Below are 17,563 nucleotides of genomic sequence, written 5' to 3'. Positions count from 1 at the left end.
TCTCCTCTCTCCTCTGGCTGTAGTGGGTTTCAGAAGCCCCCCTAAGAACTGCGGCGGTGGCGGAGGGAGAATCTGATACAGCGGCGTGTTCCTCTGTAGCCGCCGGCCTGTATCTGTTTCAGCCCTCTGAGGAGAGCACTTACCGTGTATACAGTAGCCCCAGGTGAAAGTGCCCTTGTTGCAGTGAAGAATGGCTCTTTGAGGGCTAACGCAGTGAACCCTGGACTGGGCCGTGGTACAGAAACCTAAACCTTGGTACAGCTGAAAGCCCCCCTCTCTCAGAATGGAGTCCATTCACTCTCCACCCACCCACCCCGGGGATGCTCTGCAGGCTGGATTGCGCTCACTTGATCATAATCATTTGTTGGTGCTCATTCTTTGCAACGATAGGATGTCTTTTGGTTGGTGTTTTGAGTGTTGTGATGAATGACATGCCTTGTGAGATGTTTGTGAGCATCGTGTAGGCTGCTTCCATTGGGTGTATCCATGTTTGTTCTGAGGATATAGATATGAAGTATTATTTAACCCGTCGATCCCGCTGGTATTCTCCCTCCTTAGTCTCCCTCTTTCTTTAGCATTCAGAAGAAAAACAAATCTTGCATTCTCCCTCGCTGTTTCTCTCCCTCTCATACCCCCCCCCCCCTTTCCCCTCACTTTTTCTCTCATGAACCTCTCTCTCCTTATTTATTTTTTATTTTTTTTTGTCTTTCTTATTAACCTCTCTCCTCTCTCTCTCTCTCTCTCTTCCAGGGTGGTTTCCCTGTGGGGTTGGACTCAGTCCGAGGGACCCGTCACCATGGGCTTGTCGAGAGGGTCCACAGGGACCGCAACCGCATCAACTCCCCCCACCGCAGACCCATGGACAAACACGGACGACAGATATCCTTTTCAGTACCAGAACCGCAACCACAACCTCACCTGGGCCTCTCACAGGACAGGAGGGCACTGTGCTATACATCCATACCTTACCTACAGCCACAGTGTAGCTACAGTGTCATTACAATTCAAGGCCATGTAATGTGCTTTGTAAACGCGCCCCGGTTGGCAGTGGGCATTGCGCAGGAGCTAGGTGGTTGCTCTGGTTGGCCTTTGCTTGCCGTGGGTCTTTTCGGCAGGGGGTGTGTGCGGTGTGAATTTATCTGTGCGTATTCATTGACCTTTGCCAGAGTGGGCAGCTGTTGTTGAGGCCTTGGGCTTAGTTAGTCATTATGATATGAAAATGTAATGCAGTGCCATTCACTATGGCTTAATGTACTTTGACAGTGGGAGATTTTGTTTTTTGTGTGTGTGAGAGACAGAGAGGGGGAGAGAGAGAGACTGTTCTGAGGCAGGCTGAGTGGTTTCTGACTGAATGAATGAATGAGTGAGTAGGAAGAAGGAGGTCTGGCGTGAGTGGGCCTGAGTACTTTAAGCCTCTGATTCCCAGGATGGAAGAAGAAAGGAGAGAGTTGTATCTTTGAAAACACAGTATTGTTTGTATTGTTGTCAGTCAGCCCCTCCAAAACACATGTTCTTGAAGAGTTGAGTGCCAGAGATTTGACTGTTATGCATATTGAACGGACTGCTTTATAAGAGAGAGAGAGAAAGAACGAGTTTAAGTTTGAGTAAGAAAGCTACACAGTGAGACTGTGTGTATATCACTATGGAAAAAAAAAGTTACAAAATTGTGACATCAGACTCCTTGGCATGGAGTAATCTGCTGTCAGTTTACTTCCATAACTCCTTAATTTAAACCGTTAGGGTGGAGGGAGGGGCAAAACTGACCGTAGATCAGTGTCAAAGGGCAATGTCTTCCTCATCATTATGACCCAGCGACTCTAACCCTACCATCAGGAGCCCTGTACTGGGTGGAGGTTAACCTTCCCCCTAAGGGCTGAACTAAGGTCAGTTTTGCTTTTACCACCTCACGGTAAAGCTTGGGAGTTAACATTACATAATTAACATGTATGTTTTCAGCCTGTTCTCACTCAAGTCTTGTGTTCCTCACTGCTCGAGGTTGATACGTTCTCTTGTGGAGATTATGCAGTCTTTGCCTTTTAAGGTTTGTCAAGAGCTTCATGAATCTGAGAGATGAAAAGAATAGACTTCAGTGGACAGAGTAGTTTAGTGCTACAGTGGAATGAGCTCCTGGGAAGTTGTCTCTTGGAAACAGGCTGCCTTTGGTGCGTGTGTCTGCCTGTGTGTGTGTGTCTGCCTGTGTGTGTGTCTGCCTGTATGTGTGTCTGCCTGTGTGTGTGTGTGTGTGTGTGTGTGTGTTCTCTTGTCAGTCTTGCTGCAGCTGAGAGTGGAATATGTTTGATATGAAATTGATTCTTCCATCCCCCACAGCTCTTGGTTAGGAGGCTTGATGTCTTATTCCAACTGAGGTCCCATGCTAACACGTGTGAACACACACTTACTCACACACACACACACACTCACACTTTCTCTCCGCTCCTATGTGTCAGCAGACGAGGAGACAGCACATAGTGGTCCTAGCCTCTCAAAGGCTCTCCTTGTTTTTGGCTCGCTGAGCGCAAACAGCGGCTTTGTTTGTGTAAATAGAGGTCTCCGTGTGTGTGTGTGTGTGCACGCGTGTGTGCACGCACGCGTGCGTGTGCGTGTGCGTGTGTTCGAGTGGCCTTGGTACTGAGTCTGCGGCGTGCAGCATATGATCTTGGCACTGGGAGAGGGAAGAGGCCTGGTAAAGGACTAACCCCCAGCCAAATTTTGTTTTCACTGAGTTTTTTTTTTTTTTTGTTGGTAGGCGCCAGATGTCCCTCACAGTGGAAGCTTGTTTTTCACAAATGAGTGTATCTGCCAGAGAGAGGGGGAGAGGGAGAGAGAGGGAGAGAGAGAGAGATCTGTGCTCTCACTTCATCACACACTTGACTCTGATTGGAGTAGAACCATGTTACAATAACCCTAATGATGTCATGTTGATGTAATAGTTGGTCATCAGTAATGCATGGATCCATTCAATGCATTACAATGAGCCTGTCCTCTGATTTCTACCTCCGCCAGTTTCCCCTGGATTTCACTCACTGATGATCATTGATTCTTGGATTAAACTGAACCTGCTGTCCCCAGTTGCCCCCCATGACAGTGCTCTCTCTCTCTGCCCTCCCTTTGTCTTTCCCTCTGCCCTCCCTCTCTCTAATGGTGTTCTTCCTCTCTCTCTCTCTCCCTCCCTCCATTGTTCGTCTCTCATTCCCCCTCTCCTCTGTTGTCTCTGCATTAGCAGCCCACGGTTAATTAGTGTATGTTGGAAATCTCTGGTGTAATCCATCCATGCCTTCCGGGCAGCTTTGGGGGACAGGGGCCGTGCGTGTCATGATGCCTCCTGGTGGTAGAGAGGCAGGGTATTGAACCAGCATGCGGTTCTGATCACACACAGCCTGATGTAAGCCTGACATGCAGCACTGTTGAAGGAAAGCACTGTTCTTGTTCTCAAAGGCTTTATGGTGTGTGTGTGACAGACAGACAGAGTTGTGATCCTCATATCAGGATTAAGCAGTCATTCACATGTCTAACCCCTCTTTAGAAACTGTATTACTGTAGTTGTGTTTGTTTGAATGTAGACCAGACTGAAACAACCAGTCAGACAGGATCCTTGTAGAGGCCTACATCATCTCCTCCACTGCTCTGAGGTGTGTGTGTGTGTGTGTGAGTGTGTGAGAGTGAGAGAGAGAGTGTGTGTACTTTCAAACCAGGGAGCTTTTCTCCCGATTGGAGCGACACAGAGTCTAGTGATAGGGTTTGGCAGGCGACAGGACTTAAGTCTCTCCCTCCCTCCCTCCCTCTCTCTGCCACACTCCGTAGAAAATGACTTAATTTCTCCAGGGAGGTCAGGCCCCTGGCCGTGCAGATGTGGAATAGTGAGATAAGCCTAGTCTGGTTACTCTGTTCTAGTTTAAGCCAACGCTGCTGCTGCCGTTGTTATTGCTGCTTCAACAACATGTGGTCCTCCATACAACAAAGATGACAGCGTCAACAGAGTTGTCAAGAAGCAGAAACAGACGAGGATAAGCCCCCCCCCCCCCAATACTCTGAAGTCTGACTCCTCCAGAGACAATGCCAGGAACTCTCTCTCCACGGGCAGTCCAGACCGGTCCCTAGTGCTCCGGTGTCGTTTCACAGAACCCTTTGAACAGGGCTGCCGTATTGTTCTCGACGCCCACTCCGCTGGGTTTTGTTATAAACATGTCTTTGTGTTTTAGTTTTTTTCCTATTTGCACATGTTTATATCATGCTTTCTTGTGTGTAAATTTCTTTGTGGCCTTTTGTTGCAACATCATTGGTTTATTGAATGTGATGACTATATGGTCATGTGTTTGATACCATCCCTCATTCCATTCCGTGCATTACAATGAGCCTCTACCTCCACCAGCCTCCCCTGGTCTATTTTTAGGAATGAATGGGACGCGGCTGTTTTGTTATCTTGAGTGTTGTTGTAGTATTTCCACTATTGGTTTCCTTGACTACACCCCCCCCCCTACATGGAGAGTTCTCCGTATGGAACGGTGTATCTGTCCCCTCCCCCGGACAACAACTGGAGAAGGTGAGTGGTCCACAGTCAGAAACAGCCTCTCTCTCTCTCTCTCTTCTTCTTTGTGTCACAGATGATTCTAGAACAGCAGCCGTTTCCTCCCCGCCTCCTACCTCATGATTCTAGAACACTTCTGGTGTTCGGTGTTTTAATATGATGATTTTAGCTGATGCTTTTATTCCAGCGGGACTTTTTAAGCAACCTATCAGCTAATACACACATTCAGTAAGTAAGTAAGTAAGTGTAACCCACAAGGGACTCGGCGCCACAACATTGGTTCTTTCCAGAACCATTCTCCAACCAATCAGAAATAGTTTTGAGTATCCTATGAATGTACTGTATAGTGTGGTGCAGGGTAGTAGGTAGATTTGCATTTGCATTGTCTCTGCCCAGAGATGCTTGAAGTGACATTCCCAATCATGTAGCTGTGTTAGCCCCGGGGGGGGTGGGGGGTGGTGGTGGTGGTGGTGGGGGCCCCTCTTCCACAGAGATGCTTCTGACAGATAGCCTTTTAGTTTAAAGGTCAGGCGCTACAGTAGTCACCGTGCCTCAACGCTGGCCTGTCCTGAGGCAAGGTGAGCCCAGTCCACAACAACAACCGCGCCTCCAAGCAAAGGAGAAATCAAATCTGTCTGCTGCTGAAAGCGGATACTGACTGGCCCCGGCGTGTTGGCACTGTGCCCCCCCTGCTGCCAACGTCCCCATTTTTCAGTTCAACTGTCTGATTGAGCCTACCTAGAGTAGAACAGCCGCTGTAATTACTGGACCTTTTTTTCATTTTTTTTTTTCATCTGTGTTTACAAGGGAGTGAATTACAGCCCTGTAATAAAAGGCTTAGCCAAGCCCCTCCTCTCTCTCTCTCTCTCTCTCTCTACAGTTGTGTTTTGAATGTTGGCTTGGCTGGCTGCCAGCCCCCCCCCCCCCCCCTCCCTCAACACCTCACCCCACCCCTGCCTTTGCACTGCAGCGACTGACTGAGTCCCAACACACACACACACACACACACACACAGGGCTGCTCGCCCGCCTCCATGTTGACTGTACTGTAACGACTTGTAAAAACTGAATGGGGTCCACGCCCTCCTGTCATTGTTGACAGCAGAAAACAGGTTGGCAGTGGAGCCAACAGACGATGGCGTGACCCTGTGTTCTCGCTGGGCCAGGGAGCTGCTGTGAGGACCATACGCCACAACACACGCTTAGCCTAGCCTAGCGCCAGCCCACGCTTTTGGGTTTGGGTCTGGGTTTGCTTCACCCAGCACCATCTCTTAATCATTCTCAGACAGATACAGTCCTCGTCAATTTGATTTAAGGAGATGCTGAATTCTTATTTTCCATTTGACATTTTGGTGTACATAGCCGATTAAGCTCGAGCTACAATTTTCTCTGAGGGAATTGTTCAACGAGTTGAAAAAGAGTTGTCGTGAACAAACAAGCTAATATGGTTGTCCTCCGCAAATCCGACCACGCTAGGAAACTGAATAATGATTTCAGTGTGTAATCAATTCTTCCCCTTATAGACTTTTTCCAAGTTATGAATGCCAATATAGCAGTGGTATTGAACCCTTTGGCAGTGGAAACAGTTTCATATTCAAATTGAGTTATTGGCAAGCAAATGGGATTAACTCCACCCTCACGACTCTGAACTGGTAGGACACGTTGTCATGGTAACCGTGCCGTCAGACCTGTCACTCAGAGCGGTTACCAGGTACTGCATCATGTTTGATTGACCAGAACCACGGAGGGATGTATACTCCCATCTGCAGCATACCACGCAATCTTTTACCGTAGCGTTCATCAAGGGAGGCTAGTGTAGGTAATTCATGGAACGGAATGAGGAACATGTTTGATGCCATTTGATACCATTCCTCGTTATATTCTGTGCATTACAATGAGCCCGTCCTCCGATTTCTACCTCCGCCAGCCTCCCCTGGCATTCACATATATATTATAAGTTGTTTTCTGTTGCTGGCTCTGCTTATGAGTTGTATTAATGTCTTATTCTGTTCAATACTGAAAAGCAAATGTGTTCCACATGATCTACAAATGGATCAACAGTATATGGTATGGTGTTTATTGAAGTGTGGGTGTGTGTTTGTCTTGATGTGTCAGAGATCCTGGTTTCCCCTCCAGTACTAACCAGAACCTTCTCTCTGGTTCGAACCTGCTTTTCCACCCATCTAGGACAGAGCTGTGTGGCCTGCACACTGTTCTCTCTCTCTCTCTCTCCCTCCCTCTCTCTCTCTCTGCAATTATATCTGCTCTATGGCGGTTGTTTTGACAGTGCCACAGCGCAGTGTAACCTTTCGACCATCGGAACTTTATCTCTCCCTCTTCTCTGTCTACCCCTCCATCTTCTCTCTAACTTGACCCCTCCCTCCTCTCTCTCCACCTCTACCCCTCCCTCCTCTCTCTCCACCTCTACCCCTCCCTCCTCTCTCTCTCTACCTCTCCCTCCACTCTCTCTCTCTCTCTCTACCCCTCTCTCTCTCTCTCTCTCTCTCTACCCCTCTCTCTCTCTCTCTCTCTCTCTACCTCTCCCTCCTCTCTATCCACCTCTACCTCTCCCTCCTCTCTCTCCACCTCTACCCCTCCCTCCTCTCTCTCTCTACCTCTCCCTCCACTCTCTCTCTCTCTCTCTACCCCTCCCTCCACACTCTCTCTCTCTCTCTCTCTCTCTCTCTCTCTACCCCTCCCTCTTCTCTCTACCTTTATCCCTCGCTCTTCTCTCTCAGCGTGAATGGCACCAGCTAATGTCTCCTCTGGCCAACCCTAGCCTCCTGCTCCACCCTACAGCAGATTGTGTGCACAGTGTGTTACGGAGGTATGCTTCCCCTCCGTTTTGGCTCTTAGATGGTCTTCAGTGCGCTACACTGATATGCTTCCTTCCAGTGTTGGCTCTCTCTGTCTGTGTGCAGATCAAGGGTCAGAGAATTCAGAAAACTGCCTGCCAACTTCACTTCATTAGTCACCACTGCGGTTAATGTTTGTTTCTCTTTGGGTTGCTGGTTTCATATTGACTGTCTGCTGAACTTGGCAGGTTTGGACATCTGTCCGGGTTATGTTGTGTATGTGTCTCGGTTCGTGTCTGGGACTTGCTTGCCCCCCTCACCTCTTCACGTGATGTTGTTATAAAAAGTTAACATCTGGTCCTCGTTCACAAAGTCAGTCGAGCTAAAACAATGTTGGGTGTGTTCAGGGTTGAACCTGCTCATCTCTGGTGGCTTATATCTGGTGGTTATATATGGCTTATATCTGGTGGTCCTCTTGTAATGAAACCAAATGTTAAGTTGGCGAAGAAACCCATCTCGAATGTAGACCATCTGCCAGGATCTGCGGGTTATTCAGGGGGACTTAAATGATTTATGGAGATAATTTGATGGAATCTCATGTTTGCATCGCAGTGAAGTAGTGAGGAGGATAGAGGGTGAAGTGTGGGAGAGATGGAGAGCGCTGTGTCGCACCAAGTTCATCATTAGTCTTCTAACCCACCCCAAAGGTGCAATTATTTTTTGGACGGGCGTTTGATACCATTTCTCATTCCATTCCATGCATTACAATGAGCCCGTCCTCCGATTTCTGCCTCCCCCGGTGGAGACTTAAAGAGTTGGGTGTTCTTCATCTCCTGTTCTGGTGATAGCGGGGCGTAGTGGTGGGGTAAACAGTTCCCAGTCAGGGGCCTTGGTTCTCGGGCAGAGCCTCCCGACCGGAACTGTTCTCTGAAGGCAGTTTGGGGCCATTGAGGCTGTTGCTCAATCGAGGCATTGGAGAGACGTGTGGTTGCACGATTTGGCATGAGAAATGCGACAAGTCTCTATTCGACTGCACCACCGGAGATGTGTCAGCTGCAGGCTCTCGTGAGACGACTGAGGGCTAGGCTAGCAGCTACCAGTTAGCTTAGCTTAGCTTAGCAGCGCTATACCATCTGCTGAGAGAGGTCTGTCAACTGGACTCATGCACTTATGTGTTTTGGTAGTGATGTTGGTAGTGATGTAGTGACCTTATTGTCTGTGTCTGTCTCTCAGTCCTGGAGTCTTGTAGTGCTGGGCAGGGAGGCAGATGCTCCCCTGGTCCCTCTCAGGGGAGAGTGAAGCGGGAAGCGTTTACAACGCCGGCCACATCTGCACTGCATTACCGCCATCCAGCCTGGAGAAGAGCCACAAATCCCCTTAACCCTTTCAGTGCCTGCTGCTTCAGCCAGCGGCTCTATTTACACACAGCTTAGCCTCTCACTCTCAAGCACAGCCCATGGGGAAGATTGTGTGTGTGTGTGTGTGTGTGTGTAGCCTACATTTTGCATTGTTATTTTAGCCAGTAGTAGTTTTTTAGTGTTTTGAAAGTGTAGTGTTGTGCTCAAGTCCAGAGATTTAGACCGCTGGCTATCCAAAGCCCGTCAGCTCAGCGGGCTTACAGAGCCAATAGGTCAGTGCTTTTGGGATTGCAAGGCACGATAGTAATGTAGGGGAACGCTGCAGTTCACACAGCCTCTTACTGCTGTCTGGCCAATAGATTTTTATCATCTCCTGGCCGACCTTCCAGATTGAGGATGATGTTTTGTGTTTTGTGTTTTTTTGTGTTTTTTTCTTCTCTCTCTTTAATTTTTTTCATCCTTCTTTTTTTAATAGAAAAAAATGATTGTGTTCTACTTCCTCTCACATCTAAATGTGATTGTGGCTGTATGACCTGTCAGATCTCTGTGGAGGAGTGCATGAATTTCTCTCTCTCGTGGTCTCTCTCTCTCTCTCTTTCTCTCTCTCGTGGTCTCTCTCTCTCTCTCTCTCTCTCTCTCTCGTGGTCTCTCTCTCTCTCTTTCTCTCTCTCGTGGTCTCTCTCTCTTTCTCTCTCTCGTGGTCTCTCTCTCTCTCTCTTTCTCTCTCTCGTGGTCTCTCTCTCTCTCTCTTTCTCTCTCTCGTGGTCTCTCTCTTTCTCTTTCTCTCTCTCCATCCCCCCTTATTATAGCGTCTAATGTGTCTTGTGCATCCCAGAGAAGGGTTCAGTGTGTGTATTTTGAGCAGACCCTCTGTAGTACACTACTCCCAGGGGATCATTGGTCCCAGTAGTGTCTGGGTAGAGAGGGCCTTGGCTGGGCCTGGATCCTGGGTCGGAGGGCTTGGGCCCCGGGCAGAGCCGTGGACGTCTCCCTACAGAGAACAGCTGGACTGGGTCAGCCTTTTGGGTCAGCGCCTCGGTCTCAGTCCCACGCCCTCCACCTCCACACCCTCCACCCCCCACCCACCCATCTCCAGCCTGCCTCTTCCCACACCGGCCTCTCTGGGGATGGGATCTTAGACTGACCTCCCCGGGGATGGATTTCCTAGAAAACCCTTCTGAGGGATAGGATCTTAGGCATTCCTGAGCTCCCTCTGTGAGGAGCTGTGAGTGTGATTCTGATTGCAGGATCATTTTATACAATGCTTAGGCGGTCCCACGTGTTTGATACCATTCCTCATTCCGTTCCATGCATTACAACGAGCCCATCCTCCGATTTCTGTTTGATACCTCATTCCGTTCTACGCCCCCATCCTACGGTTTCTCCCTCCATCAGCCTCCCCTGATGATAAACAGGCCTATCAGTGGAAACCCACCATCTCACCAGCCCAAAGTGTGGATGCCCTGCCCCACTGCAGCTAAAGATAGAGGAACAGTTGAGCATCAGATGGACACAGTATGTTAATCTGCGTATCTGTGTGATTCTCTGTTGATCCTCCCCGCTGCACCGTTTGGCCTTCAAATCGTCTGCCGGCTTTTATCAGAGTGCTGTCTTTTGATTTACATAGGTTCTCCTGCTGAAAAGAAGGGTGGGGGGAGGCGGGTAAGCCGAGGGGGAGGGACACAGGGAGAGGGGTGTGGACGGGTAGAAGCAAAGGAAGAGAGAGAGTGGTATAGAGAGAGAGAGAGAGAGAGGTTGTGAGGGAGGAGAGGAGGAAAGAGGGGTGGGGGGGGGGCATGGCTGGCTGGCTGGCTGGCTGGCTGGCTGGCTGGCTGGCTGCTCCATATGGCCAGTGCTGCTAAGCCCTAATGCAGTACAGGGGGGGAGGAGGGCCAAACCGCTTTACTTGGAAATATATAATAAAGCTGCTGTCATCTGGGGAGAGCAGGCCAGCCTCACAGCCCTGTCACTGTGGCTCTGCCTTCACTGTTGCTCCAGGGTTGTGGGCGTGTGGGTGTAAACAAACCCTTAGGCCAGAGGTGCAAAACTGATCACAGTTCCCAGAGGGTGAAAAAGGTGTTCAGTCACCGCCTATGCCGATTGTCCTTGTTCCTCAATCAGCGCTGTTAAATCAGGGGCTTTCACTGTGTAGCTATTTACACACCTGGTCATCCAGTCCCTATCTCCTGAGTGGGCTTTCCCTGTTTGTTTTCCACCAGAGAGAGATACCAGATACTATAGACACTGTCTACACAGTGTTTACCAGACCAGATGGATACAGCACACCCAGGCTGCATCTCAATAGTTTTTTGAATGCATCTCAAATACATATGATAGGTGAAAGCTATTTAGTGGAGGCCTAGGGGAGGGTCTGCCTTCACCTGCAGAGTTCTTTCCCATTAGTCTGAATGAGGGAGAGGAGAGGAAGTCAGCGGTGTACAGTGTTATAACAGGTATTGACTTGGAGGCAGGTTTCCCCTTCCTCTTGATTGGCAAGTGACAAAGTTCAGTGAACAGCCCCACCAGGAGAGAGATCGCCCCCTGTAGGCAGAAGGGAGATCCACAGGCTTTCGGTAGCACCTCCTAGCTGCACCTCCTAGCTGCACCTCCTAGCTGCACCTCTCAGGGAAGCAGACATGGTTTGAATGAGATGTTAATCCCTGTACCTTTTCCTGTGAGCGTCCCATCATGACACACCTTGTCAATAATAGCTGGCCAGAGGCCACAAGTGTGTGAGAGAAGTAATCATGAATATCACAGAATTAGCTTGTAGTTTTCTTTTAAAGAAATGAAAATTTTTTTAAAAGCAATAGTTGTCGAAAAACAAATGTGGTTCGGTTTTCTTCGGTGAACGGCTGTGATGACAATAAATGACAACTGCTAACGAGACCAATCATCAACAGTTAGCTGGCGTGTTCTAGTGTGTTCTAGTGTGTTCTAGTGTGTTCTCAGAGGAGAAGACTTACTACTAAGACTTACCACTTTTAAGTGGTCTTAAAAGGGAGGCTGGGGGAGGTAGATTGGGAGGACGGGCTTGTTGTAATGCACGGGACGGAATGAGGACTGGCATGTTTGATACCATTCCTCATTCCGTTCCGTGCATTACAATGAGCCTGTCCTCCGGTTTCTACCTCCACCAGCTTCCACTGTGGTATCGTTGTGCTTTTTGACTGAGACACGCTGAATTCTCAAGATAATGGGTGTGGTACTCCGCTCTGTACCACACCCATGACACTCAAGTGGTCTGTGTCGAATCAAATGGTCCGGTCCAGAGAGCAAATGGCACGGTCAACATGGACATTTACTGGGCAGCAAAAAAAATACATGGGTTTGGTTCTGTAATTCCCCAGGGTTTGGACAGAACATGTGACGCTGATTCCGATTGCAAACCCGTCGAGCGCAGAGCCTCTTCTGTGTGTTCTGATGGACTCCATCGTCACCCTGGTGTTTCCAGCCCCCCTCCCCCCCTCTCTCTCCATACTAACCCTAGGCCAGGGGGTCTCTATTAGGGGGAACCGTCTTCTAAAGGTCTCTGTGATGTTTTCTCCTCTGTCTGTCTGAAGGGAGCAGCAGCCGTGGACGGAGGAGAAACGCCCTGGGTTTAGATTAATATCACAGCTCAACAGGTGACCTATGACCTCTACAGTCTCTCTCTCTCTTTCTCTTCTCTGTCTCCTACACAGACCGACTACTCCCGGACCGCTCTATCTCTCCATCTACTCTCCTTCTCTTTCCTCTCTTTCAATCTCTCTATCCTTTGTAATGCTCAGTCAATCTCCCTCCTTGTTCTTCTCATTTGTAATAATCTGTTCATCTCTCCCTCTCTCTCTATGATAAGGCTTTGAGACACAGGGTGACAGTCAGGACACAAGACTATTGTGATCTGCTCGTATCACTGCTTTGTGGTCTCTCTCTCTCTCTCTCTCTCTCTCTCTGTGTCTCACACACAAACACCCGTTCTGTTTCCCCATGTTAACACTAACCAGTAGTCTTCCTTCTCTCACTAACCCAGCTTCAAGACACGTGACTGCCTCAGGCTGTCTCCTTCGCTGCTAACACCACGGCTCCTGTTTTTTTATTATTATTATTTTTTTATTGTTCTCTCCATCTTCCTCCCCGATGTGATGATGATGATGATGATGATGATATAATTGCCTGATGTTATTGTAACATTAAATGAGAGAACTGATCTGCCTCTCTGATTGTATTAATTCTGATACATATGAGCTCTGGTGCTGTTTTATTCGATGAGGGACTGTACTGGGAGATGAGAGGACCGTTATCAGAGATGGAGAGAGCGATATAGAGAGAGAGATTCATTCCACCCTGAGAGAGGGAGGGTGGGAGGGTGGGAGGGAGGGAGAAATATTCCATCTTGAGTGAGAAAGAGAGGCTCCATCATTTGAGAGAGGAAGAAATGCTCTGAGAGAGAGAGAGTGAAGCATAAACAGAGCCATTGAAGCTTAATAAAGAGCACTTGAGAAAGCCCTCAGCTGTAGCAAGCGGAAGAGGAGAGTGAGGTGAGTGTGTGTGTGTGTGTGTGTGTGTGTGTGAGTGAGAGAGAGAGTGGGCTCTCAGCCTGCGTGTGTGTACACTAGTGTGTAGGCAGAGCAGAGCTGGACCCTGTCCCTTGCTCTAGATGACTCACTGACCTTCTAGCCGCGAGGTGTCTTCTGCCTCTGTCCACTGTGTCATAACTAACGCCCTCTCTTCATCTCCCTCTCCTCATATCCTCCTCCTCCTCCTCCTCCTCCTCCTCCTCTCCCTCCATCCTCTCCTCCTCCATAGAACCAACTCAGACTCGGCTCTGCACACAAGCGCTATGAACCCCAACCCCCAGGACCCCTTCAGCATGAACCAGCAGATGGGTCGAGGGCCCCCCCAGCGCAACGGTGAGAACACACACACACACACTTTCTCTCTCTCTCTCTCTCTTGCACAGTGCTCCTGTACTGGGTTTATGTCAGTGATCCATGTGATCCTTTCTCTGGCTCACTCATTCACAGAGACCACCATGTATCCATCCATACATCCCTCCATCCATACATCCCTCCATCTTTCAATCCCTCCCTCCATGCATCTATCCCTCCATCCATTCCTGCATCCATTCATCCATCCCTCTATCCATCCTTCCATCCATCCATCTATCCATCCCTCCATCTTTCCCATCCCTCCCTGCATTCCTTAATGTATCCATCCATCCCTCCCTCCCTCCCTCCCTCCCTCCATCCATCCCTCCATGTATCCAGCCCAATTGATTCTCTGGATGAACTCTGAATTATCGATTAATCACCCATTAATTAAGCAACCACCAATGAATTGAGTAACAAACTCGAGTTGGATCCATCCCTAGTCCTGCTTAATAGTCATCATGTTTACATGGGTTTAGTCCTGAAGCCTAACAGTGGCTTTACAGCAGGCACTGTGTCTGCTCTGAGGCTTCCTACTCGCTTCTTAAGGTAACAAAATAGCTGTAGAGAGTTTCATATTATGGTATTGACATAATCTGTGAGGCTCTGATAGATACACACCCTCCAAAGCCAACAGTCTGCTTTCTTGAAATTAACTTCCAATGCTGTTTGACTCACGGTATGACATCATTATGATCTGTGATATTAAATGTGATCCACCTGGCACAGACGTTGTGGAAAGGTATGAAAACATGCGCTGTGTACACTGTCAAATGAATTTCTCATTAAAATACCTGAGAAGTAAGTGTTTGGGGCTTGTATAGGCCTTGCTCCTTTTTTTTTTGTCTCCATCTCTCTCTCTCTCTCGCCCCCCCTCTCTCTCTCTCTCCCTCTCTCTCTCTCTTGCCCCCCCCCTTCTCCAGCGTGTTGTGTGGATGTAAAGCAGCAGCGATGTTGTCTTTTTTTTTTTTTGTCAGTTGTGTGAGCTGAGAGGGCGTGGGTGAGGTGTACGCTGGTCTGTCGAGGATTACTACTCTCTTTGTTTAGCCAACAAGTTTAAACAGGATATTGGCCAAAGATCCGGGCCAAGCGTGAGTTTCGAATACAAACAGAATCAACGCGGCGTGTATATACGGCTCAGAGCACTTTGTTTCTGCTGTGTTGCAGTTTGTTTCACCTCGAACCCGTCAGGGGCCTCTGAAGTGTGCGTGCGTCTTAACAGACGAGACATTTTCCGCAAATGATTGACGGCCGGGATTACGACCTTGTGATTGCCGGCAGTTACCTGGCATTCAGACCTGTGCCATGTGAAGACAAGAGCTGCAGTCAGATTGAGTGGAACCAGCTGCACAGCGAGTAGAGACAGGCCTGCCCTATGGTAGGACTTTATGGACTGTGGCGTTGCATAGGTATCATACCTGTATGCGTAATGGCTAAAGACTGGGATGTGGCTACGGGTCGTTTTTATGTTTGGGTAGGGGTTAAGGTTAGGGTAGGGGTTAAGGTTAGGGCAAGGGTAGGGGTTACGGTTAGGTTAAAGGGTAGGGTCCTCACAAGGATCCCACGTAGCATCTACCCTTGTGATATGTCATAAGGCGTCAGGTAGGTCTGGGGATAAGCTGGGTGTAGAGCGCCTCTCTGCTGCCCCTGCAGGTGATGGAAGGGCGCTGCAGCCTAGTGTACAGTCCAGCCCAGGGGCACATTGACACCTGTCAGGGTTAAGTGAGAACTTGGTGAAGTGTTAAGCCCTGTCTGATTAAACCAATGTGTCTGAGCATCCACCCCCATCTACACAGGAATGATGACCATGTTGAGCCCCCTCCCCCCTCTCTCTCTCTCCCTCTCTTTCTTTCTTTCTTTCTCTCACTCTCTCTCTGGGTGGGGGGGTGGAATCCTCAATGACAAGTCTACTGGTTAACATATCCCTGGCTGGCTCCTCTGGCTTTTATTTGTATTTAACTTGTAATCATCAAGGTTACGGAGACAACATCTCTTTTTAGTTCTGGAGTTTATGGTTTATGGTGTATGTTAGTAGTCAACCCCAAGGGCTGGTCTGGGGTCATTGTTCAGTTGGAATGGGTCAGGCAGGGACAGCTGGGTGGCAGAAGTGATGCAGGCTGGGAGACACGGTCCGGACAGGGACAGCAGCCAGCCATTTTCCGTCCCAGTTATCTCCTTTCCGTCCCAGTTGCTCCTCTGTGAGAGACGGTGACTTGTCACCTTTTGAGAGGGAAATGAAGTGACGCTGGACTTTTGTCTCCACCATTGTCGGACTCAGATTTGGCTTTTTGACAGGAGAGAGACAGGGATGGAGAGAATAGAGAGATGGAGAAAGGGGGGGGGGGGAGTAGAAAACCAGATAATGAGAGCAGGAAGGGAACAAATGAAAGTAGGTACAGTGAAAAAGAAGGAACAAGGGGACATGGAAGAGGCATTGGGGGAAAAGAAGGGAAGTCAAACAAGTAAAAGAGGAAGAGAGGGGGGTGTTGAGGGGTTGGGCACAAGCCAGATGAAAGAGGGGGAAACGAGGGAAAGAGAAAGAAGTAGACGAGAGTGGGAGAGAGGAGGAGGAGTGTGTGTCTGGCGCCCGGCCTGCAGTATTGGAGGAGGAGAAAGAGGTCCTGTTCTCTGCAGGATTTGTGGCACGGGAAAACAATGACCCTCTCTTCATTCTCACTGGGGTCTGTGGTCACTGAGGAAGATATTTACTGACTGCTCCTGCCATCTCTCTCTCTCTCTATTTCTCCTTCTCTCTCTCTCTATATATATATATATATATATATATATATATATATATATATATATATATATATATATATATATATATATATATTTCTCCTTCTCTCTCTCTCTCTCTCTTTCTTTCTCTCAATTCAATTACAAATAAAATGCTTTATTGGCTTGTTGTTGTTGTTATTATTAGCTATTAATTTAAATGCACAGTGATGGTTTGGAGATAGGAAAAGGTCTGTAATTTGATTGTCTGCCACTCTGTCTTCAAATGCCCCAGGAAGAGAGCCTTGGACGGAGGATCTAACTGCCTCTGGAGGTGGAGACTAATACCTTGCTGTGCTAGGAAGCTTTAATTTACACTATTATACATGTTAAAGGCTAAAAGGGTCGATGAGGATGTTTGTCAGCGAGAGGAAACAGGGATGGGGCTTTATCTGAGCAGCTGGTGAAGGTAGGCTACTTGTTTTTCTAACGTTCCTCTGCTGTCCCTCTCTCTCTCTCTCTCCCTCTCTCTACAGCCAGTGTGAATGAGTCTGAGGTGGACGGCTCTGGAGACGGTGAGTTTATTGGAGTCATTGGTCTTTACACCTCAACACCAGAATACTGACAAGCACACGCATCCTCGCCTTCCCCCGTTTCCCAGAATAGAATACACTAGGTGACATTTTGATTGATCTGCCCTTCTAGTGCAGGTGTGAATCACTAAAGGTGTTTGAGGAAGTGATGAATCCTGTGTCCTCTCTTCTTCTCCTCCCTCCTTTCAGTCTTCTCCTTCCCTGCCCTGTCTAATGAGGAGAGTTTGTTAGGTGTCAGCAAGCCCCTGCCCAAGCAACTGTGGGAGGCCAAGAAGGTGAGTGAGCGTGAACGTGCGTGTGTGTGTGTGTGTGTGAACAAGCGACTTGGAGTTTTGTTTAAGACACAATCACTGACCGACACAGAAGCCTTTTGAGGATTCACTGGAATCACAAATGTAATCAACATCTCTGTTCTAGGTTCAATCCCTCTCTTCGCGGCCCAAATCCTGTGAAGTGCCTGGAATCAAGTAAGTCTTAAAGGAGGTTTGCAGAAACAGAAGGGGTGGGACGTACATTGATAAAAAAACTCAGCATTGAGCAGTGAATGCCGGTGGAGGGGGAAAATCGTAGGATAAATAACACCAAGTGGTACACTCAAGGCCAGGGGAGGCTGGTGGAGGTAGAAATCGGGCTCCTTGTAATGCATGGAACGGAATGAGGAACGGTAT

General features: G+C 48.6%; 1 protein-coding gene across 1 annotated transcript in view; it reads left to right on the top strand.

The window, feature by feature from the left end:
- Window positions 1-17,563, top strand: part of crtc3 (CREB regulated transcription coactivator 3) — a 28,805-nt gene that overhangs the window by 5,742 nt on the left and 5,500 nt on the right. Inside the window, exons 3-9 of the mRNA XM_083691013.1 lie at window positions 751-891; window positions 4,485-4,540; window positions 12,241-12,303; window positions 13,466-13,569; window positions 16,839-16,877; window positions 17,085-17,170; window positions 17,313-17,362. Of these exons, the coding sequence (XP_083547139.1) occupies window positions 751-891; window positions 4,485-4,540; window positions 12,241-12,303; window positions 13,466-13,569; window positions 16,839-16,877; window positions 17,085-17,170; window positions 17,313-17,362 (539 nt within the window). The remainder of the gene's footprint in view (window positions 1-750; window positions 892-4,484; window positions 4,541-12,240; window positions 12,304-13,465; window positions 13,570-16,838; window positions 16,878-17,084; window positions 17,171-17,312; window positions 17,363-17,563) is intronic.

This window comes from Argentina silus, assembly GCF_951799395.1.
Source record: "Argentina silus genome assembly, chromosome: 19".
In the NCBI taxonomy this organism is placed as follows: domain Eukaryota; kingdom Metazoa; phylum Chordata; class Actinopteri; order Argentiniformes; family Argentinidae; genus Argentina; species Argentina silus.
Note: the sequence above shows the minus strand (reverse complement) of the source record. Positions and strands in the feature narration are given on the sequence as shown.